Below are 24,433 nucleotides of genomic sequence, written 5' to 3' on the forward strand. Positions count from 1 at the left end.
AATTAAAAGTAGCAAAATGGCAGAATCGACGAATGTGGAGGATCGCAATTTGGGTTTTAGAGTCGCTAAAAAATTTAGTAAAATTACCTACCCATTCATCAACCAAACAATGAAACAATATTTTTTTATATCTATAACATCAGCAAAGATGAGGAGTCATCAGAAGGAAAACTAGAAATATATTGACACCAAAAAGTCCTACCCCTAAAGATGGAAAAAAATCCTTAGAGAGCAAACCTTTCCCCTGTTGTTTGCCAAATTTGTTACCACTTTTGCAGTTCCCACTGTTTTCTTATGTATTCTACAGTTCTACATAGGTTTTCGGAACAAATTCGATACCTGCAAAATCTCATCTTCCGATGCTTGTTTCGCCGATAAATCAGCTCTTTCGTTACCCACCTTACTGAAACTACATGGCATTTCCTCTGATTAAGACTCTCAATAAGGCTAGCCGAATTCTATCCACCAAGGACATGTGGTTAGTGTTGGCGATCATGTCGAGAAATATTTGACTATCAGTCATTAGATCAATAAGCCAGTCCAAACATTTCAATATAGGCAAAAGTTCAGCTTGGTTGTTTGAAACACGACGAATCTGTCTTTCCAGAAGTGTCTCTTCATCCCAACAAGCCACAAAGGCACAACCACCGGCATCGATTCGAGTGGGGAATAAATGATAGCTACTGAACACTAAAATACATCTGTCCCTAATAGAAGACATCAAGAAGTAACCTAAAGCGGAGTGAGAAGAGTCGCACAGCCTCGTTCTCATGGGTCAGGGCGCACGTGGGCACAGCGGGAAATGAGATTGCTGACCAAATGGCTAAGGCTGCTTCCAAAAAAGAAGACTTGCCATTTGCATATTCAAAGGTCCCTCTATCTGCAGTTAAGAGATGGCTGAATCAACGCAGCTTGGCTAGATGGGAAGAAATTTGGTGTACCTCTATCCAGTGGCGACTGACCAGGGAATTCTTTCCATCGGTCTCGTGCCGCTTACAGAAGAACCACCTGCGAATGAACTACAGGCTTAGTCAAATCCTGCAGGACATGGTAAATTGGCGGAGTACCTCTTTCGCTTTAATATTATCCCCGACCCAGCTTGTTCTTGCAGCAGGGCGCCTCCTCAGACTGTGGATCATCTTCTTCTGGAGTGCGATGGAGCAACGGCTGCCAGGCTTCCGTTGTTGCAACACATGATGACCCAGGGCTTACGTTGACCGCCCCCAACAAAATCATGCTTTTTGGAGACCGAAATGCTACCGTATTTTATGAAGTTGGTGTCGGGAATAATGGCGTCCATGAATAATTAACACATAATTGTAAATAATATTGAAGAGTTAAAAAAATTATTTAAATCATTATTAGGAGTTAATATAATATTGAGTGGAAAAAAATAGTATTACTTTATTTTTATATTGTAAATATGTTTTGTAATATTTAATTACGTTTAATTCATGTAATATCTAATGTAATCGGGCATGATGAACAAATAAAATATATAAAAAATTTTTTAACAGAGTAAGTGACCATGAGACGATTCACCATGATTTAGGTGCTCAGTATTTATCAATTTTCTGTATTTTTTCACCGTATTGATTATTTTATATACTCACTAGGGGGTTTTGATACTTTAAAGTAACAATATATTGGGGTATCAGTATTGCTTCATCACCAAATTACAAATACATTGCTCCATAAAAAAAGTGACACACTTTGAAAATGTTTTGGCCATATTTTTTGCTATAACTACTTTCAAAATGATATAATATTACAATTAGAAGAAACGTACTTGTTTCGTTTTTTTTATCGCCGATTGTGAGGTAAAACCTCTTAATTCCTAATTTGGTTTAAAATCATCCACAATCATCAACAAGGGCATTTAGTCCATTAAAAATGCCTTTATTCCTCTTGTGTTGGTGGCACAAAACAAAACGATTACGAAAATGCCCATAATCAGCGAGCAGTTTGCCAATTTATTCGGCGTGAAAGTGTATTGCGAGTAGCGATTTGAACCGAAAGTGTTGGGTGCGTACACGGTTAAATTCTTAGGAAATAAATGCCGCCAATAGATTTTTGTCCAATTTTACATCTTAGCCCATTCTCATAATGGTAATTGATCGAGAGAGGGAACACAAAGGATTCAATTTCCTGGCGGGTCGGATGAAAAAGCAGAGATTGGCTTCCATCTGGGCCTTTGTGATTTCGGACTCGAGGGTGGTGTGCGTTCTCCTGTTTCAGAATATCGTAGTTAATTTTTGAATAAAAAAAAATTACTATTAAGTAAGTAAGGATAATCTTGGTTAATTGATCAAATTAATTTAATCTTTTTAGAGATTAGTACAGGGACGATTCAAGGTGCGATTGTTACTGTTTAATGTTTATTTTTATAAGCCACTCTTGGCTTCAGGNAATAAAAAATGATTAGACATTAACGTCCATTATCCTGGATTATTTGTTGTAATTCTAATTAATAAAAATAAAAAAAAATAACTGTGGGAATGGCCTGAAAGGCTTGAGAAATCCGATAACAATTTCACCATCCAGGACGAGATGAAATATGAGAAAATCCTTTACGGCCTCAAATGAGTCAATAAAAATAAAAATCGGTAATGAATGAAATGGAATGTAAATTGAAGGGAACAATTAATTGAGATGCGAAGGTGTGGGCTTTTCTATCGGGACTTTGTCAAACGCAAACCCAGCCTGGACCTGACAACTAACAGGAAAAATGACACGGCTTCTTTTCACGGCCCCGTTTAAGGATTCAGAGCAGCCGGGGGCGGACTTTCCAGGGTTAGGTTACAAAATCACCCAGGACAGTCTTTCCTCTTGGGTGTCCGCGGATTCAAAAGAGATCGGGGCAATTATCTTTCCGTTATTTACATACCGCAACTCATTAAAGTAGTACGGGCATCCTCTTTTTTTCGGTCCGACACCTCCGATTTCCATTTCACCCCTTTCTCCGATTAAATGGGGTCCAAGTAGGGCACAGTCGAATGTGTCTGTAATGCAAGTAAACGCGGGAAATAACAAAGAAAACGAGCCGACGGATTAAAATCCGGCCAAAAATAACAAGAGGCTCAAAACATGAACAAACCTAACTGGTGATATATCTCAAAAAAACAAAGGAAAAGCGTCTTCCTTAAACAAATTTTATATAATAAACCCACAAAACCCATCACTAACCTTTTTTCCACAGCATATGCTGAAAATAAGATGTTTATCTCTTGAGAAATAAACTGTTTACTCAACTCTTAGTCAATGCTGGAAACTTTACCTAAAGCCTTTTTTTTAAGTTCTAATTTCGACATCAAACGTACAAGAAAGCCAGGTTTGCAATAATATTTACGCTGGAGTCAATTCATTAAGAATGAGTCTTTAGGTCCGTATTATATCTAGAACTTAAAAATTACAAATAATCCTGCAAATAATATTAATAAGGAAAAACTGACTATTCGCATCATCTCATCTCATAAAAATTTATGGTAGTTTTGTGTATATCTTGACATGAACCGTACTGATTGCTGGTTGTCATATCTCTCACCTGCAAAGCCCTCTCAAGGGCCTAGAAGCGGGACACGAATAGAAAAGACCTAGTGGTTGTCATATCTCGAAATTCTAAGCTGGGAATGCTGAAGATCGGCTTTATAGCCCGGAACACTAAATAAATTACGCTACCACGCAATAACTGGTTTCTTTCAGATTTAATAGAAATGTATGTTTTAAATAATTGAAATGGGTTTATAAGTTTAATTTGCAATCTCTTGGGCCAAAACGATCAGCATGTAACTCACAATCAGTGTTCTGAATTTTTTATCTGATTCAGTTGCGATTTTCTCGTATTGCGCTACGGTCAGATGCGTCCCAGCAATTCCTCGACTCCAGAGGATGAAAACTGACCAAAAATCGACAAAAATTTGGTTTTTCTTAAAATGAAGATTTAGAGGAATACAGACTATTAATCAAGATTTTTTATAAAGTGAAAATCTTAGTGAAGATGTGAAAATATTATCCTTTCCAAAAGAAAAGGCCAAGTTCTTAAATCATTTGACAGAAGCTTGGAGTTAAACTTTAAAACAAGAACTTTATAATATTTATCTGATTTTTATGATATAATACAAAGTCATCATAGTCAGCAGATATAAATAATAAACTTTTCATTGTGGTTTTTAAGGAAAATTTTCACCAACAGCCCTGAAAATTGACATTGATTCAACTCTGACTGTTAAAATTTTAATTTTATTTCTTAGAAATTCTTTTCTGAACATTGTTGACTATGGACAAAATTAATGTTTGTAAGGAATAAAATTTAATTATATAACAAATGTTTGTTATGGCCTGCAATACGGAAAAAGTTAACAATTGGAAATGTTTAATTTTTTAAGCATTAGGCACAACAGCGTGTTAAATAAACCAACGGTTTGACGCAAAAGCAAATTTGGCCTTAAGATTTTTTTTTGACGGAAAGATTTGTAAAAAAATAAATTGAAAAATAAATTGTACTTACCTTTGTTGTTGTTATCCGAAGTCTGCTGCTTCGTCTGCTGTTTTTCAAGTAGAGCGACGGTCGCCGCGACGAATCGGCCGCTGCCACCGCGGACCATCTTCACATCACTACTGACAGTGGGATCTCTGTGGAGGCGGAGTTGGGCAGACGTTCTCGCCCCCCCTCCGCAGACGCGGATCTCCCGGAGAGTGTTGAAAATAGATGAAGACTTTTCATCCGATCTTACTAGGAAGGTCAAGATTTTTCACCGATTAATCTCAAGGGGTTGTACATACGAGGATTTTTTTCGATTTTAAATAGAACCTGAATTGGAAGGATTTTAGCACAGTGGATAAAGTCTTTCGGCTGTTTGAGTCTTATCAAAACGGGAAAAAACAGGTTCAATTGAAATTTATCTGTCTAAACTGGTCAGAAGGTACGAAAAATTCCCAAAAATATCTCACAAAACCTCAAAGAACATCATACCTTAAAAAGTTTTACATACTGCACTAAATTATTTATACCATTTCGATTTTTCTCAAAATATGAATATTTCTGACTTTTCTTTAACATACAATTTCATTTAAATAGAGGTAGAGTATGAAATTTACATGGAAAAAAAATAGTCTCAATCCAGGATTGACAATATCTTCATGATCTTGTAACCACTGTCGGTCACCATACTAACTAGAGTTTCTTTAAATTAGGTGTAGTCCAAGAGACACGTGGTGGTTTTAAAAGTTAGTTTATTTCACATTTTCGTCTACGTTTCGGGCTATTTTTTCTGCCCGTCATCAGTAACCATAACAAGAAGTACAGTCAGAGTAGTACACATTATAGTATTATTAATTAATACCATTTACATCACATTTTTATTTTTATTTTATGTTAAAAAACATCAATGTTAATTACCAAGCAGTAACCTCGTAAGACTCCCTATAATTTAAAAAAAACCTTTTTAGGAGGAGAGAAAAAAACGTGGAATCAACTACAATAATGTAAACATAATAATTAATACATCAAGGTAATTGCTATCACTATCGATTCATTATAAAATTTTATTACAAAAAAAAAAACTTGTTTCCGCCCAGGATCGAACTGGGGACCTTCTGCGTGTTAGGCAGATGTGATAACCGCTACACCACGGAAACCGTTGGCTGTAACATTTTAGTATTTCAAGACGATCACTTCGCTTTAGTATTAGTTGAAATACTAACCATTCATAAACTAGTAACGTATTTTTCTTTAGGGAAAGTCGGTCAATAATCGCACATATCAATTCTTAAACAATAATTGTGTTATATTATTATTATTATTATTTCGTTAGGATAATAGAATAATATGCAGGATTAGATTAAAGAAGATTAATTGTATAAAAAGTTAAAAAAACCAACAGACCCTTCCAGGAAAGTAGGCAAAAATATTGTTTTGGAAAGTCCAAAAGACAATTCGGTCTTAAGTACCCTTCAATGCACTTAAATACGAATTATTATAGAAACGGTTCCACTGATCTACAAGGAATTTTGCAGAGGTACTTAAATGTACTGGGTGATGTGATGAGTACTTAAAACGAACTGTTTTTATATATTTAATCTTTAATTCGATCTTACATCTTATGGTATATTATATTAAAAACAATATCGACTAATGTATAATAAATTATCTTGAAATACATGATAACCTTGAAGCCCATATTGAAATTACATGTTTATTTCCTCAATAAATACTATATCGTAATCCTACTTTATTTTAGCAAAACAAAAACAAAACACAAAAATTAAATACCCAATTTAACATTTACGGAGATTAAGTCCATATGAATTTCATGTGAATAAAAATCTTGTTTCCGCCCAGGATCGAACTGGGGACCTTCTGCGTGTTAGGCAGATGTGATAACCTCTACACTGTTGGCTGTAGTATTTCAGTATTTCAAGACGGTTTTTTTGCCTTAGTATTGGTTGAAATACTAACCATTCATAAACTAGAAACGTCTTTTTCTTTAGGGAAAGACGATCAATAATCGTACATATCAATACTTAAACAATAATTTTGTGATATTATCGTTAATTTTCATTATTAGAAATATTTTCGAACGTTATCGATTGCTCGCAATTACCACAGCATCAAACTTGGCCACTATTGTATTTGATTTTATGTTTATTCCACTCACTTTGCATAAGAGTGCATATAGATTACAAATTTTAAAAAAATTAATTCAAGTGTGAGATAAATATTAATGATCAAATGTGAAAAGACACTATCAAAACTTACTGGTAATTGATAGTTGAAAATATTTATTGTATGTACTACTCTAAAAATTCATTAAAAATAAAAAATATTGTTTCTGCCTAGGATCGGACTGGGGATGTTCTGCTTGCCAGGCAGATGTGATAACCGCTACACCACGGAAACGGTTGGCTGTAATATTTCAGTACATTAAGACAGTCATACGGCCTTAGTATTAACACAAATAGGTACATATAACTAAGCATACAATTGTTTGTAAAAGACAAATGTAACCACCGTATTATAAGCATTCGCCTATTTATTGTACTTAGATGTCTAATCGGCAAAATAGGGAGTCAACCAGATTTGAAATAGCGTTGAAACACCAACAATTATTAAATTATCACAGTACGTCATGTTTCTTTAGAGGTTGGTCAATATATGCTAAAATCTTATAATACAAATTGAAGGATATAAAAAAAGACTTGTTTCCGCCCAGGATCGAACTGGGGACCTTCTGCGTGTTAGGCAGATGTGATAACCGCTACACCACGGAAACCTGTTATCCTTAAAACCCCTCCTCTTGAGATTTATCATAAGAAAATAGGTCAAATTGACGGACAACAGTCTAACGCGCGAGAAGAAGTCCTAGGCCGCGATTTCTCCGGTAGTCGATGCTTAATTAGTTTAACTATTTCCTTGTATGAATTGATATTTCAGAAATTACAATTTAGTAAAACTATGTTGTAAGTTTGCAGTGTAATCAGTTATACCATACATCTGGTAACTGCTATGTCCGGTAATTTCAAGAAAAAACACTACTTAATTACAATTCCTTTTTCAATTGACATTAAAATCCTTAATATTTTAGGTTAGCTTGTATCTGGGTTTTAGAAATAATTTTCCCAGATTAGAAAGATGTTCATTCACACATGTCAATATTCCATCATTTTAAACACGTACATACATTTTTACAGGAAATCAGCATTAAAATTATTTTAAAAAATTGACTGCATGTCGACCACGTTACAGTGAATAACATACCCAAAGATATTACAAAGAAATTATGACACATATTTATATTTTTCCTATGAGATACTTATTTTACTAATGAAAATGTGTACTAAAATTATGACAAAGACAAAAAGTGTTTCTTCATTGTTTGGTTAAATTGTACAGTGGAGATGATCTAATAATTATGGAAAGAATGGCCAGCAACACAGGTACATACGTATCTGCACTAAGCATAGGGCGTTCTAGGACGAATTAAAGTTTTACAGGCCTGAAGATGTAGCAATCACACAAAGCTTGGCATGAAAAATACAATTTTCTTTCACAACACCTTTTACTGTATGTCTTTAAGATGAAAATTTCTGTAAAAACTATCATCATTCTTTTTTTAACCTTATAAAAGTCAATTCTTTTGAAGCGGCAGTATTTGTCTTTCATGATAATCGAATTAGTCAGCTTCATCGATCTGTTGCAATGGTTTTATGCACAAAGAAAGACAATGAGCATTGAATTTACTGAAGTCTGAAGAAGATTTCAACTTGTTCAAGAGCTCTTTTGACAGAGAATGGCAAAAACAACCAGCGAACGATGAAATGTGTATATTTTTGGGTTATGTGTAGAATGTTGGATCTTAAACGAAAAACGTGTTTGGCCCCGCCTAGTATCGCTTGTCCTCTCTGTCCCAATTGGTTTTTGAATGACTTGTACAATAGATTATTATTTATAATTATTCAGAAATCGTGAGATGCGGTCTGGTGTGTTGTAGGTTTCAGAAAAACATTTTCTTTATCGTGCCAACGTTTCGATCTTTATTGAGATCATCTTCAGGGCCTGGGATTTACAAACATTGTTTACATTTAACAAATACATTTAGGATGTGGAAAAGTGAATTTATACAATGCAAAATATATTTTTTTATATTCAATGAAAGTATTTCTATTTTCTACGATCTGAAGATGATCTCAATAAAGATCGAAACGTTGGCACGATAAAGAAAATGTTTTTCTGAAACCTACATCACACCAGACCGCATCTCATGATTTCTGAATAATTATCGATTAACGGTCACTAATCACCACATATTATTATTTATTATGAACAGATGGATTTCTAAATCCAGGGGAAAAAACACGCGTGTTTTGTTGGATATTTTAACGTAAATTCCATTATTATTTGTTTCTGGATGCACATGCATTTTACTAGATTAATTTGGGCGTCGGTGGCCGCAACGGTTTAGGCGTTGACACGGCGCTCATCACTGTAAGGTAAAGGTCCCGGGTTCGAATCCAGCGGCCCTGCGTTCGAACTCCACATACTTACAAATAGACTTTTTTTCAACAACACCGGCACCCCAAGGGTTGATAGAACCCTCGTAAAATAAATAAATAAATAAAATAATAACAATAAAAAAAATAAATAAATTTGATCCTAAGGTTCTGTTAAGTATTAAAATATTTTTAAAAGTTGAAACTTTTGTGGATAAAAGTTCGTTTCCGGCCTTGATCGTATAAGAAATTAAACACTAACCTATTAAAATGAATACATCATCGTAATTATTATTACGATAATGATTATTATAGATCCGAAATACATTTCAAAATATTTTTGAAAAAAATTGTTTCCGCCCAGGATCGAACTGGGGACCTTCTGCGTGTTAGGCAGATGTGATAACCGCTACACCACGGAAACCAGTTATCCTTTAAATCCCTCCTCTTGAGATTTATCCTAAGAAAATAGGTCAAATTGACCACACGTGCATGCGTCTAAACCGCGAAGTCCGAAGGCAACGATTTCTACAGTAGTCAGTTTACTTAATCTACTCAACTTATCCTTTATCTCCATTGATATTCCAAAAATTCTACACAAGTAAATAAATTTACCTACATAAGTATAGACGATCAGCATAATTTGAAAACAAGTTATGGATTAAATCTTTTTCTAATGGTTCACTTCTTGCAAGTTGGTATAACGATTTAAATTAGCCAAATCTTTCGAAAAAACTACGTGAAGCACTCCTGTACGACAGGAAATACTTACTTAAAAATTTCTGAATTCTGTTTTAGATAAAGCTTGTAAATACACAAGCAAAAGTATATAATTACTTAGTTAAAAGATTTAAGTAATATAAGTATACGCGTGCTTTGGTAAAAACTGCACGAAAATTTTAATAGAACCTAATATTTTCGGAAATTTTGTAATTAAAATAATACAGGATAAATATTAATAATATTGAATCAACTGATCAGTATGTTAAATGTTTTATGACTTCGTCTCTGATATTAGGTTTTCAATATTTTCCTAATATTCATAGTTTTTTCTGCCTAAATCGAAAACTTTGAACAGTTTTACTTATATAAAGACACAACTCATTGGTGTGTAGTCTTTTATTGCATAATTTTCCTTCAAAGGATGATTCGAACTGGATGGAAATTTAACAATTACAATCGAACGACCGAAAGTTCTAATAAGTTGTCTTGTATTGCCACTGTGGGATATTCTGTCATCAACGGGTTATGCAAGAGAAAGTGTTCTTGAGGAGTGTCACTTTTAAAACGGAACCACATTATTACATCTAATTAAATATTTCATTGTCGCCAGTATTACACAATAAATAAACAATTATGAGTATAGAATCGTAATGCATATTATTTAAAAAACCTAGGCTTATTACGAATCACAATTTTTTGTTCAATAATACATATTAATTGAACAAAAAAATGTGTTTTTATTAGGTTTATTGAATAATGATTATTTGCAGATCGTAAGATGCGGTCTGGTGTGACGTAGATTTTAGAAAAACATTTTCTTTATCGTGCCAACGTTTCGATCTTTATTGACATCATCTTCACCGCTCAAAGTGGGTTTTCTGTGTAGATGTGTCATTGCTGTGTGTCGTGTTGAGAGTGCCCCTCAGCAATGACACATCTACACAGAAAACACACACTTTGAGCGCTGAAGATGATGTCAATAAAGATCAAAACGTTGGCACGATAAAGAAAATGTTTGTCTAAATCTGCATCACACCAAACCGCATCTCAAGATTTCTAAATAATCATTAATTAACGGTCACTAAACACCACACATTTATTAAATTCGTGTACATAGTTTTTTTCTGTATAGCCTAGGAAAATCAATTGTAAAAAAACATACAATTTGTAACTTGAACAATTCAAGTTTTTAATACTAATTGAATTATATTGCTCATACTAATTTGCAAGAAAAGAAGAATCGGGAACAAGATTTACCTGCATGCAAAATTATCAATAGAGAAAAGGAATAAGTGGAACAAATTAAGCAACTTTACTACTGTGAAATCGTTGGCTTCGCATTTTGGTTCACCTTTAAACTCTGTCTTAAATGTATGTTTAAATTATTACGTTATTAAAAATTGTGTTATTTCATTGGTTTACTAATAATGTATTTTTACCGTACGCCATTTCAGAAGATCCTATTTATCAATTTGTACCATCCTTGAATATACAGTGGCTTCAAATTGTGCGACCTGCATGATTGCTAACCATTTAGCGTAGTTTTAATATTATCTTTTTATTTTCATGTTTTATTATTATTAACTATCAACATCTATATCTTTTTCGACAGTTTAGGATTATTATAAAGACTTCTTTACTTAAGAGAAACAGCAGAAATTGATATTGTTATCTCTGATATAATTGAATAGGTAATGTAACAGTACCAGCAGGGAAAAGTCGAACAACATTGCAAAAATGTTATATTCAAAATGTAAGTTATAAAAAAAATACTTGTTTCCGCCCAGGATCGAACTGGGGACCTTCTGCGTGTTAGGCAGATGTGATAACCGCTACACCACGGAAACCGTTGGCTGTAACGTGTTAGTATTTTAAGACGGTCACTTCGCCTTAGTACTAAGCAGAAATAATGCATACCATTAACTATCAACTATCAATCAACTATTAACTATCAAAATTTACATCTATTTCGACAGTCTACGATTATTACAAAGACTTGTTTACATAAGAGAAACGGCAGAAATTGAAACTGTTTTTATCTATAATGTAATTGAATAGGTAATGTAACAGTACCAGTAGGGAAAAGTCGAACAACATTGTTAAAATGTTATATTCAAAATGTAGGATATAACAAAATACTTGTTTCCGCCCAGGATCGAACTGGGGACCTTCTGCATGTTAGGCAGATGTGATAACCGCTACACCACGGAAACCGTTGGTTGTAGTATGTTAGTATTTCAAGACGGTCACTTCGCCTTAGTACTAAGCAGAAATATTACATACCATTAGTAAGCGTACAATACGTCTTTAGAAAAAGTCGATCATTATTCGTCCACGGACAATTACTATTGTGTCATGTATGATGGCTAATTTTCAATATTAAAAATACTTGCGAATTTTACCACCTGCTCACATTTCCCAAAAATCCATAAACGTAACCACTAATGCTATTGTTTTTACCTCTTATTTACGCATTTTGCTTAATAGGGCAAATAGATTAAATCTTACAAGAAAAGTAATCAGTGAAGGCAAGTACGCTTTTCATGATGTCACGTTGATAAGTGTGTTAAAAAAGTAATTAATATATCACGATAATTATCCTTTCATTGTATTCATAATAAAAAATAGTTTAAAATAGTTTTTATGTCAGAAAGATGTGATAACCGCTATGCCACGAAAATGTTTGACTTTAATATTTTAGGGCGGTCATAGACCCTTAGTATTCGTTGAAATACCAAACATCACTAAAATAACACTTTACGCCCTATTTTGGTCAAAGTTCGGATATACCAATATCAAGAAAAACCACAAAAGTTCTGAGGATGTTGCATATCTTGTAAGAGAAAATGTGTTATTTTTTTAAATTTAATTCTAATTGAATAAGGAAGGAAACAGTATAAGCAAGAAAAGCACATTGCTAAAATGTTATATTTAAATTGTACGATATAAAAAAAAGATTTGTTTCCGCCCAGGATCGAACTGGGGACCTTCTGCGTGTTAGGCAGATGTGATAACCGCTACACCACGGAAACCGTTGGCTGTAGTATGTTAGTATTTCAAGACGGTCACTTCGCCTTAGTAATAAACATGTAATTTCAATATGGGCTTGTGCCAAGGTTATCATGTATTTCATGATAATTTATTATACATTATTCGATATTGTTTTTAATATAATATATTATACCATAAGATGTAAGATCGAATTAAAGATTAAATCTATAAAAACAGTTCGTTTTAAGTACTCATCACATCACTCAGTACATTTAAGTACCTCTGCAAAATTCCTTGTAGATCAGTGGAACCGTTTCTATAAAAATTCGTATTTAAGTGCATTGAAAGGTACTTAAGACCGAATTGTCGTTTGGACTTTCCAAAACAATATTTTTGCCTACTTTCCTGGAAGGGTCTGTTGGTTTTTGTAACTTTTTATACAATTAATCTTCTTTAATCCAATCCTGCATATTATTCTATTATCCTAACGAAAAAAAATCCTCTGATATAATATAATACATAATTTTAAAAAATTCTTGAAATACATGCGCAACAAAGGGCAAATGGATGAAAACCATATTTTTTTAAAAATCGTGTAAATTACTTCAAATATTTTTTCAGCTACTAGGGACATTCTATTGTTTGTGCTTCGAAGCAGCATCATCGGAAACAATGACACGCTGCTTCACTCCTATTGGGTTTACCAAAATATAATCTCGATTTTTAATTAATTATTTGAAAGGTATTTTTATTATCCTATATTGATCAATGAATTTATTATGTTATTCTATAGCAATCGTGAAGTGTTAAAATTTGTTATATGACTTACTTGTTTTGCTATGGTGTATCTTCTTTTTTTCGTAAAATTCAGCTTATTTTGATTTACAACTATGTCCTCTGATCATTCGTGTTGTTTGATATAATTTTTGTTATACATGAACTTGACTAACTAATGGCTTAATTAATAATAGTAAAGATCACACCCGACTAAAGAGCTGTTAAAGAAAAAAACCATGTGGATAGTTGTAGTGAAGAGAGAGAAAATAAAGATTTTCATTGTAATGGTTGACTCTGGGTGTTTTATTATTAAACCAACTCTACAAATAATTTACTTATTAGATGGCTTAATGATTTCGCCTAATCAAAACTAGCATAGTTTTTAATTTAATGCAAAAGCTGGAGGACTCGTCGTTTGTTCGATACATTTTTTCTTGGCTTTTTCCAAGTATGTAACTTAACGTCCATCTTTTTAATGGACAATTTTTTTTCCGACTTGTGTTTTTTTCGACAGCCTTATAAACAACATTAATTGGGAAGTGCCTTCCTTTGCGATTAATCTTTGAACAGGACTTTATTTCTGCCAGATTTTCAGGCTACCGTTATAAATAGACCGCCGTGTGAGCATCTGTAATTCTTTGGAAACGTACATGTTCGCGGAAATCGGTTTGAATTTATTTTTTTCTAGAGGCCGTTCCTACTACAGTAGGTATTTTATTGGATAAGTGAGTAAATAACACGCCTGTCTTGTGTTTTAATTGTACTATATTTGGAGCTTTTGCTTGTTAAAAGGACAAGATGTCAACATACACCGATGAGACGGTTTTCCTCAACACTCATTAACCAACTTTCAAACGTGTATTTAACATCTGGAAGAGATCAAATTCTGGTACAAAATCGCATAAGAATCAATCAGAAAACGTCCAGGTTTTCGCTGTTACTTTTAAAAACAATTTTTTCAGTACGCACGCGAATTTGCTACCACAATATCGCGACATCAAACTTAACCATCCACAGGAATCCACATGCTAGATCCAAAAGATAAAAACTAATCGGACGAGTAATACTACTTATATATGTACTACTAGGGAAAGAAAGTATTATTGAGGTACATACAAACTTAACTTGTGCACGGTCTTGAGCACTGGAATACTGCCAACATTCATTCCAGTCCTTAGCATCATGACCTGTCCTGTTAGTAGTCCACATATAGGTTGTATCCTCCGCATTATTTTGTATTGGATTGTAAAATAAGACCGCAGTTTGTATTCAGTAATTCGATCTTGTGGTTTGAAACAATTTAGGAGAAGGCACCGATTTTAAGTGGTTTAGAAGCGAAAAATTTGATTTGGAAGGCACAAAGCGCTTTGGTCATACTTCAACCGATTATGATGCCCAAATTCAAACTTTTCTCACAAATCACCCATTCTAGAACACATTACACATTCAACATATAATCGTTCCAAAGCATCTAAGAGCGTCTCGATATATTTGTCGGAGGGATTTATGCGTTCCATCAATGTTGACTGAGAAGAATTTACTGGATCGCTTTCCCCTGCTAAAACGCAATTTCAACGAACCATTTTTAAAAACATTGGTAACTGGAATGAAAAGTGGTCCTTGTTTAACAATATAGAGAAAGAAAACTCCTTAGAAAAACGCAGCGACCCACTGAACAACTCTAAAAGCCTGATTACATGCCAAGAACGAATACGTGGATTGGAAAGGGGAGCTTTATTCTTCTTGTTGATTCAAGCTTCGCACAATCGAACCATTAATTCTAGTGTACACGGAACACAACTGGTCAATTTAAGTCAACAATTGACCAAAAACGACCGACATCGGCTAATCGCAAGGCGATTGAACCAGGATAACGTTCACCCCCACGTGTATTCGCCTGACATCGCACTTTCAGATTTTTACTTATTCAAGGCTCTAAAAAAAACTATTAATGGCAAAAACTCTACTTCACTCAACGATTGCAAAAAAAAAAACAAATCGAGGAATTCAAGGTTCATAAACCTGAGAAATTTTGGGAGGATGGAATTACAAAATTACACGGAAGATGGTAAAAGGTAGAGGAACAAAATAGTTGATGAACTGTTTTCTCAATCTGTTTACAAGCCCTGAAAATTTCTTGGATTTATTATAAAAAACGGCACGGACTTATTTTATGTCCCCATATAAATTCAACCCTTTTCTCGTAAAGAAATCTTCTAAGCACTCCAGAAATGCTGAAAGGACATAGCCAAGATATCCCTTGAACGCCGTATAAAAGCTTTATTGTATCTAATTAGTACAATTAAGCTGAAAAGGTGTATGACATTATATGTGCATATAGGGTAGTTTATGTAGAAACTCATGTTATGTTACAGTGAGATTTTCCTACCTAAATTTACTAGTTTACTTTTAGTTTTACTAGTTTAGTTTACGTTTAGTTTACTAGTTTAGTTTACCTAAAGCAAATTGAAGAAGAAGAAAAACTAGTATATTTGACTAAATATTTACATATGTACTGATTGCAACCTGACTCTTTTTACATTTGCGTTAGAAGTGCGAAAGACACTGGACTTTATAACCTTCTACAACCTTAACAATGTCATCATTTGGTATTGTTTAGCCTGTTACTGCGTTTAGCGGAGAAAAGTGATTATAAAAAAAACCCGCTGTCAATAAAAAAAATTGAGGAAGTATTGCAGCCTTTTCCTTTTCAGTCGACTTTATTGTTGTCTGATAGTTCAAATAGAAGCTGGTTATATCATACACATCTGTAGTAGGCAGACTGTAATAACTATAGGCTAAGGCCACACCGGAGGTGATAAGCTAGGTGCTTAGCTTGGTGGCTGGTTAAAGTGGCCACACCAGGATTAGTAGTGCTTTGTCCTTTGTGTAAGGAAGTGCCCGCAATGTCTCTCTCTAAATTAACTAGAAAACTATTTCTTTCCGAAAATACTAAATTGCAATATGATTTATTAGGGTATAAATCAAGGATTGGGTACATGACATCAATCGGCGAAGAATGTTGAAAGTGAATTCGAAGTGCTGTATGGACAAATGAGTAGTCGTGGAATCCTCATTTAGATTCAATAGAGCAGGTCTTTCAAAAACTGCGGGAAAAATAACCTCGTTCATTATGAAACTATCACACATCACTACCCACCAAGTAAAAAAACAGACCCGCTCGTTTATTAGGTGACTCACCAAGCGACTCGCCTTGTCACCTAGCTTGACACCTTAGCCAAGACATAGGAGGCGTATTGGATGTCCAGATCTGCTTAAAATTTCGAAACTGACTTAGAAGAACGATGAATCAAAAAGAAACAAGTGAAATTATACAAATTACAACTATAAGGTACTGCTACAGTTTAGTTACTTCGTGACGCTTCTTAAGGAAAATTGTTCCATTCGGTTAATCCTTTGTGTAAACTGCTTAAGTCGAAAATTAAAACCTTTACGAGTTACAGAGGACAAGAATAAAAAAAAGGCGTTTAATTAAGAGATGAGCGGACGTAAATATCTGGTCCACCCCTTGGGTCCCGTTTGAACGAGACGGTCAATCACCAGAGGCCCGGCGGAAAAAGGCTTCGTCCGTGGTGAAAAAACGCGATCCATCTTCTGCAAAACGGCCTTTCGGTTCTCTGAACGATTTGCTGTTGTTGGAAAGTACTTCAATTAGATTTATGGGCTTTTCGTGGACTTCGCATCCGCCGAGGCGCCGGGGTGTCCACTCAATCCGGGGATTAATTTAAAATTGAATGTCAATCGTTGAACCGGGCCTGGTTTTGACAAACAGATTGAAAGGATGGACATTCAAAAATCTATTTGGGAACATGATCACCTAGTCGAATTACAGTCGAATATACAGAACAGAACTAGCTTATATATGAGATAAGAGTCACATAAAGTTTACTTATTACTTTCTTCCCTTTGATAGATTACAAATTAATTCAATATATCAAGAAAAATATAAATTTATTGGCCATTTTATTATCTTCCTGCATAAGGATAGTTTGATGAATAATGTAAATTTCATGTACTATATGCACCTATGCAGAGTAAAATTATATTTTTAACAAATTATTGTTTAAAATTGTTTTTGTGTAATACAGTCACGTAACCTGCGTGATTACACTTCAAAACTCTTGTTCGTAATGCAACAGCATGCAAAACTGTGGAATTATCGATGTTTGATTATAACGAGCCGACATCGCTGATATTTTTCAGCCATCACGACACGAATATTTTCTCTTTCCTTCACTCCGAAATTAACCGTCGTTAATCTATATGAAATTCATAATGTTAACAAAAACATTGTTCCACTCGGATAAGTAATAATCAAACACTGCCTTCAGAGAATTAAAATACAAAGTGATACAACTATAGTTTTATGGTCATATAATATTAAACAAAATTACTTAATCTTTTTATGTAAGGTTTTGGTAGAAGTGAAAAAGTTAGTGTCACGAGCAGAATTGAGCAACCACTTGAGCTATCGTGACTTCGATCCACTCGGACACCAAATCCCCATCTCAACTTACAACCTTTCGAATTTTCCCTCTTTTTGCCATTTTTCAAATGTCGTGTAGTCAGGATTCGATTCTCGGCGACATATGGAGTTGGTGTCCGAGTGGATCGAAGTCACGATAGCTCAAGTGGTTGAGCAGCGGCGTATTTAGCCGAAGGTCGTGAGTTCGAATCCCGGTCGTGACACTGACTTTTTCATTTCAACCAATACCTTACATAAAGATTAATTAATTGAAAGAAGTAATTTGGACAATAGACTACAAAATATAATTGAATTAAACAAAATTTAATAAACGTCTTTGGGTCTGTCTAGTGTCGCTTGTACTCTCTGATTAAATTGTTACATGCTTACGATTTGAACTATGTATGGATGTATATCAATACAATGTGTACAGAAAAACGTAATTAATACATCATGATAATTATTATTTAATCGAACTGTGGATCTTCTGAATGCTAGGCAGATGTGATCACCTCCACACTGCATTTAATATTTTAGTATTTCGAGGCGGTCATTTCACCTTAGCAGTGGTTGAAATACTAAATAGCACTTTACGCCCTTTTTCTTTAGGAAAAGTTGATCAATATTCGTACATGGACAGTGAATGTTCTATCAGATATCGTTAATTTTCAATATTAAAAATAGTTGCGAACCACTTGCTCACATTTGCCATAGATTCATAAACGTAACCACTATTGTCTTCGTTTTTATCTCTAATGGAGCCATTTTGTATATAACGGCAAATAGATTAACTCATAAAAAAAAATTAAGCAATGAAATAGATATTAATGGTTAGTCGAGAAAAGGCACGTTCAGAATGATTTCAGTCATGTTATATTAATTAATAAATGAAGGTAATTATTTTTATAGAATACCTACACCTAGTCTATTTATCTTAAAAGAAAATTTCTTGTTGCCGGCCAGGATCGAACGACCACAGTTCCGCTTCCGGCCCTGATCGAATAAGTAATAGATTATCGTGTAACCACAGTCACACATACAAATATATNAAAAAAGATTTGTTTCCGCCCAGGATCGAACTGGGGACCTTCTGCGTGTTAGGCAGATGTGATAACCGCTACACCACGGAAACCGTTGGCTGTAGCATTTTAGTATTTCAAGACGGTCACTTCGCCTTAGTACTAAGAAGAAATAATACATACCATTACTAAGCGTACAATACGTCTTCAGAAAAAGTCGATTATTATTCGTATACGGACAGTGCTTAAAAACGATAATTTGTAATGAAAATTGACTGTATCGAAAGAAAAGTGCGTAAAATGGTACTATATTTATGCTAGTATATTTATTATGTATTACATTTACATAATTAATGAACAAGTTTTATTCTATGTTAAATGTGAACAGGTGGCTAGGTTCTCAAGTATTTTGAATATTGAAAATTTCTTGTTTCCGGCCAGGATCGAACGTCCACAGTTCCGCTTCCGGCTCTGTTCGAATAAGTAATAGATTATCGTGTAACCACAGTCACACATACAAATATATTGGAGCTATAATAATAGCTCCAATATATTTTTTGTTTAAAAAAAATCTTGTTTCCGCCCAGGATCGAACTGGGGACCTTCTGCGTGTTAGGCAGATGTGATAACCGCTACACCACGGAAACCTGTTATCCTTTAAATCCCTCGTCTTAAGATTTGCGCTAAGAAAATAGGTCAAAATGGCCGTACGGACAACAGTCTAAAGCGCGCGCAGAAGTGCGAGGCCGCGATATCTCCGGTAGTCAATGCTTAATTAGTTCAACTATTTCTTTGTATCAATTGATATTTCAAAAACTACAATTCGGTAAAATTATGTTGTAAGTTTGCAGTGTAATCTGTTATAATATTCATCTGATAAATATTATGTCCGGTAATTTCTAGAAAAAGCACTTCTTAATTACAATTCCTTATTCAATTAACATTAAAAACCTTAATATTTTAGGTTACATTGTATCTTGCTTTTAGAAATAATTTTCCCACGTTGTGCGGAAGGTGTTCATTCACACATACATTCGATCATCAAACAGAATTTTCATAGAAATATTTTGTTAAAAATGAGACATTTTCTCTTATAGGTATTACAATATTCTAGTATTTCTGCAGTTTTTCTCGATATTGATAGGTAGGACGTAAAGTGTTATTTGTAATGGTATTTCAACGAATACTAAGGCTATATGACCGTCTCGACATACTAAAATACTAGTCAAACATTTTCGTGGTGTAGCGGTTATCACAAATACATAACATGCAGCAGGTCCCCAGGTCGATCCCGTGCGGAAACAAGTCCTTTTTTATATCCTTAAAATTATCGTTAATTTTCAATATTCAAAATATTTGAGAACATAAGTACCTGTCCGCATTTAACATAGAATAAAACTTGTCCCTTAATGTATACAAATGTCATACATACTAAATATTCCAGCATAAATATAGTATCACTGTACGTCCTTTTTCTTTCAATTCAGTCACTATTCGTTACAAACTCTTACAAAATCTTTTTTAAAAATGAAGGCTGAATTATAAAAAACGTCGTACCATTTGTTAGAATCAAACTTATTTAAAAAATGAGTTCATTTTGAATTTTATGTGGTAATCAATAATAATACATTTTCTCTTACAGGGTGCACAATATTGTAAGTATTTTAGTTGCTCGATATTGATATATACGAATATTGACCTAAATTATTGTAAAGAGTTATTTTAGTGATGTTTAGTATTTCAACGAATAGTAAGGCTGTATGACCGTCTAAAAATACTAAAATACTAAAGTCAAACGTTTTCGTGGTGGAGCGGTTAACACGCAGAAGGTCCCCAGTTCGATCCTGGGCGAAAACATTTTTTTTATTATTAATACAATGAAATAAAAATTATCGTGACATGATGAAAAGCGAACTTGCGTTCACTGCTTAATATTTCTTGTAAGATTTAATCTATTTGCCCTATAAAATGCCAGGTAAAACCAATGGCATCAGTGGTTGCGTTTATGAATTTTGGAAAATGTGAGCAGGTGGTAAAATTCGCAAATATTTTTAATATTGAAAATTAGCCATCATACATGACACAATAGTAATTAATGATCTTTTTCTAAAGACGTATTGTACGCTTAGTAATGGTATGTATTATTTCTGCTTAGTACTAAGGCGAAGTGACCGTCTTGAAATACTAACATACTACAGCCAACGGTTTCCGTGGTGTAGCGGTTATCACATCTGCCTAACACGCANATATACTAATGCTACTTACAATAATAATAAAACATGAAAATAAAAAGATAAAATTAAAACTACGCTAAATGGTTAGCAATCATGCAGGTCGCACAATTTGAAGCCACTGTATATTCAAGGATGGTACAAATTTATAAATAGGATCTTCTGAAATGGCGTACGGTAAAAATACATTATTAGTAAACCAATGGTACAAATATAATAATTTAAATATGAAAGTATTAACGTAAATTTTTAATAACGTTATCCTTTCGTGATTCAAACAGTAAATTTGGTCATTGACAAGGAAGAATTTAAAAGTATTGAAAACCGGGCAGAAGGCGGCTAAGGATCGAGCCGGTTAATACTCAAAGTCGAAATCAAGGGTTAAATAATTTTTAAAAAAAGTTCGGGGGGAAATGCGCAATCAAAAGTCGAAAAGAAAACAGACGGAATAAGTGAATGATTGGTGTCCTGCCACTAAAACGACGAAGTAGTCAGAACTGGAGAACATTCGGCAAGATGGATTGAACATTTGAAGACATGCCACAAACAGGAATAGAACAAAGTGCGAGCCTTTCGCTAACTTGAAATTTCAGATATGACACATTTGTATTATTNCACTATGGAATATTACTTCTTTTTTTAAATATGATAGTTTTGTAGGAAGCTTTAATTAATAAAACATACATTTGACGCAGCGTTACCCTGCGATTCAGTAATGTAAGTTTAGATTAAGTCAACGCTCCCGCAGATTTCGTTAATTTATTAACGTACATTTATATTAAATCATTTTTTTTAAATCATTTAATTTGCAAACGAAGAGAACACCCGTTAACGTAGTAGAGAGAAAACCCCGTTTTTTTACCCAGCCAACAACAAATCCGCGATAAATAAATTAACAATAAACGCTCATAACTTAATTAACATGCTAATGTAAATCAAAGGGATATGCAGATAGCGTGTTCTGTCGTGGGACACCTTTTGTCCCCTCGAAGCCCGAGATAACGTCAGAAAAACAGCCCCTGTGACGTTCCCCCCGACATCTTCATTTATAAGTTAAATTACACAACCGTGGCTTCTTTTAAAACTCTTTTTCAAAGAAAGAAGCTTTCTTTGTGTAATCATTAAAAGTGAGATTTGAATAATTTATGCAAACTGAAGATCCAATCTTGATTTTGGCTGTCATATTTATTTAAAAACACAAACACAATTTACAATCAATTTGTTCAGGGTTAACAGTTGTTAAATTTAAATCCATTAGATTTCGTGGTACGATTGACCAAATAATTTCTTTCAATTAATTATCTTTATGTAAGGTATTGGTTGAAATAAAAAATGGCAAAAAGGAGGGAAAATTCAAAAGGTGGGGTTGAGATAGGGAGGTGTATCCGAGCGGATCGAAGTCACGATAGCTCAACTGGCAGAGCAGCGGCGTATTTAGCCGAAGGTCGTGGGTTCGAATCCCGTTCGTGACACTGACTTTTCATCTCAACCAAAGCCTTAATTAATTGAAAAGAATTTATTTGTTCAATCGGAGCACGAAACATAATAGTTGTTAAATTTGTTGACTATTTAGTTTAAATAATTTATTTCTACTTGAAACCGATGGCGAATGACACGAGGTTGTTTACAAGTTCCACTTCACACTACTTGTACGCACAAAAAAAGACACTCAAAAATACAATATTTTATATTAAAATGAAAAAAAAAAAACAACTAATCATTAGGTACAAAGTATCAATAAAACAAGAATTGTAGAAATGTTAAATAATGTAGAAGATTAATGGTAAAAACAAGAAACTTTGATTTCTTGCAGTCAATGTCAACACTGTCAAATAGTCTAATAAAATCTATATAATTTCAACGAGATAATTGGCAGAGATTTGAGAACCTGTTCTAGCCAGGTGATGTTATTTTTAGATGACCTTTCAAGACAAAGGTATTTATATAATGTAATATGTGGCTATATCAAACTAAACAAAACGTTTATTTGGGCCATGTACCTTTGAGAAATATTTATATCTGTTTCTATTTTCCTTTAGGAAGTATGGTTTTTAGACAGTAAACGTTATTTTATATTTGAAATTATACATGGATGAAAACAAACAGGTTTATTTAAAAGAACAAAGTAAAGGATGAAATGAGAAGTTAGGGGAAAGTTCGCAATGACTTTGCGTGTCTTACTTCAAGGGTTCGGAAAGCTGGCTGTCCTGGAACTAAAACGGTGCTAATAATCTGTTTATGGATTAATTTCACTCATCCCCGGCCCATTTCCCAGGACTCCCGGCATGGGAATCAAGGATAAGAACAAAGGGTTACTTTCATTCCCCGGGTCACACCTTCCCGGGGGAACGAACGTCGCTTAGCCGAGCGTTTTCACTGGGAAAGCAAATTGCCACGGATAGGATCTGACAGATCCAGTAATTGCTCGGGAAAAGGGATCGCAATTTCGTCATCGGCACCGTCTAATTGCCATCAGAAGGATACAAATTAGCGGACTTTATTGTTTGTTCGGTAAGAAGTTTTACCTCTAAGACTATACTTGATGAAGCAAGCGAAGCAGTCGAAAACTCTCGATGTACGAAAACTTTTGTAAATTCGACTAGTCTCGCTAAAACCGCAGGGAGACAATGGCTATTTTAAAAGTTCTGGGCCTACAGAAACCAGACCTGAAATGTGGGTCGCCCAACTTTTTCTGTTCGATAGCCTGATTATTCACTTCGATTTCAACTTTAAATTGCAAAATTTTTCTGGACAGTCTGTCAATTAAAAATAAACGTCCTCAGATAGCGATGAGGAAGATGAGGTCAAAACGATGGTAGACTGAATTCAAAATATCGCAATGGAATTGTGATTTTAGTACAAAACTCTCCTTCTTTCGTAGCCGACTCCTGAATTATAACATAGAAAGGGTGTTAAATACAATCTTTTAATTTAAAATATCTACGAATTTGTAACCGTTTAAATAATAATAAAGTTTTGAACCTAAACTTTTTAAAATATACAGCCAAATGAGAAAAACCCAACCTATTTCCTTATAGTTCTAACAATCAACATCTCATTGCTTTATCAAACTTTTCATGTACTTGGCTCAATCTGTTGCGTTTCTTATACGATCCTTTATCTATCACATATTGTCACATATTTNGATTGAACTCCACACTCACCCCATCGTTTATAATTTCTATGTTGGATAATATCAGCTTCCAATTATGAAATAA

General features: G+C 34.1%; 1 protein-coding gene and 9 non-coding genes across 21 annotated transcripts in view; all 10 read right to left on the reverse strand.

Annotated features, from left to right (window-relative positions):
* LOC106669791 (liprin-beta-1) overlaps positions 1 to 24,433 on the reverse strand; it is a 137,223-nt gene that overhangs the window by 16,063 nt on the left and 96,727 nt on the right. For 4 of the 12 annotated variants that reach the window (XR_001340994.2, XM_014399519.2, XM_014399514.2 and 1 more), the window contains exon 1: positions 4,508 to 4,637. The exons of 5 other annotated variants lie outside the window; for them this stretch is intronic. Coding sequence is in view for 6 of the 7 variants with exons in the window: in XM_014399519.2 (XP_014255005.1) it covers positions 4,508 to 4,604 (97 nt within the window). In the remaining variant the exon portion in view is untranslated. Of the gene's footprint in view, positions 1 to 4,507; positions 4,640 to 24,433 lie in introns of those variants that run through there. 3 more of the 12 variants (XM_024225968.1, XM_014399517.2, XM_024225949.1) reach the window with 2 other exon arrangements.
* Trnav-aac lies at positions 5,565 to 5,637 on the reverse strand. The gene has a single exon. It is a non-coding gene; the product is annotated as a tRNA-Val (tRNA).
* On the reverse strand, positions 6,826 to 6,898 carry Trnaa-ggc. Its single transcript has one exon. It is a non-coding gene; the product is annotated as a tRNA-Ala (tRNA).
* Positions 7,199 to 7,271, reverse strand: Trnav-aac. The gene has a single exon. It is a non-coding gene; the product is annotated as a tRNA-Val (tRNA).
* Trnav-aac lies at positions 9,340 to 9,412 on the reverse strand. Its single transcript has one exon. It is a non-coding gene; the product is annotated as a tRNA-Val (tRNA).
* On the reverse strand, positions 11,486 to 11,558 carry Trnav-aac. Its single transcript has one exon. It is a non-coding gene; the product is annotated as a tRNA-Val (tRNA).
* Trnav-aac lies at positions 11,852 to 11,924 on the reverse strand. The gene has a single exon. It is a non-coding gene; the product is annotated as a tRNA-Val (tRNA).
* On the reverse strand, positions 12,671 to 12,743 carry Trnav-aac. Its single transcript has one exon. It is a non-coding gene; the product is annotated as a tRNA-Val (tRNA).
* Trnav-aac lies at positions 19,025 to 19,097 on the reverse strand. The gene has a single exon. It is a non-coding gene; the product is annotated as a tRNA-Val (tRNA).
* On the reverse strand, positions 19,559 to 19,631 carry Trnav-aac. Its single transcript has one exon. It is a non-coding gene; the product is annotated as a tRNA-Val (tRNA).

The sequence above is a fragment of the Cimex lectularius genome, unplaced genomic scaffold, assembly GCF_000648675.2.
Source record: "Cimex lectularius strain Harlan isolate CLEC.00 unplaced genomic scaffold, Clec_2.1 scaffold76, whole genome shotgun sequence".
Lineage (NCBI taxonomy): Eukaryota > Metazoa > Arthropoda > Insecta > Hemiptera > Cimicidae > Cimex > Cimex lectularius.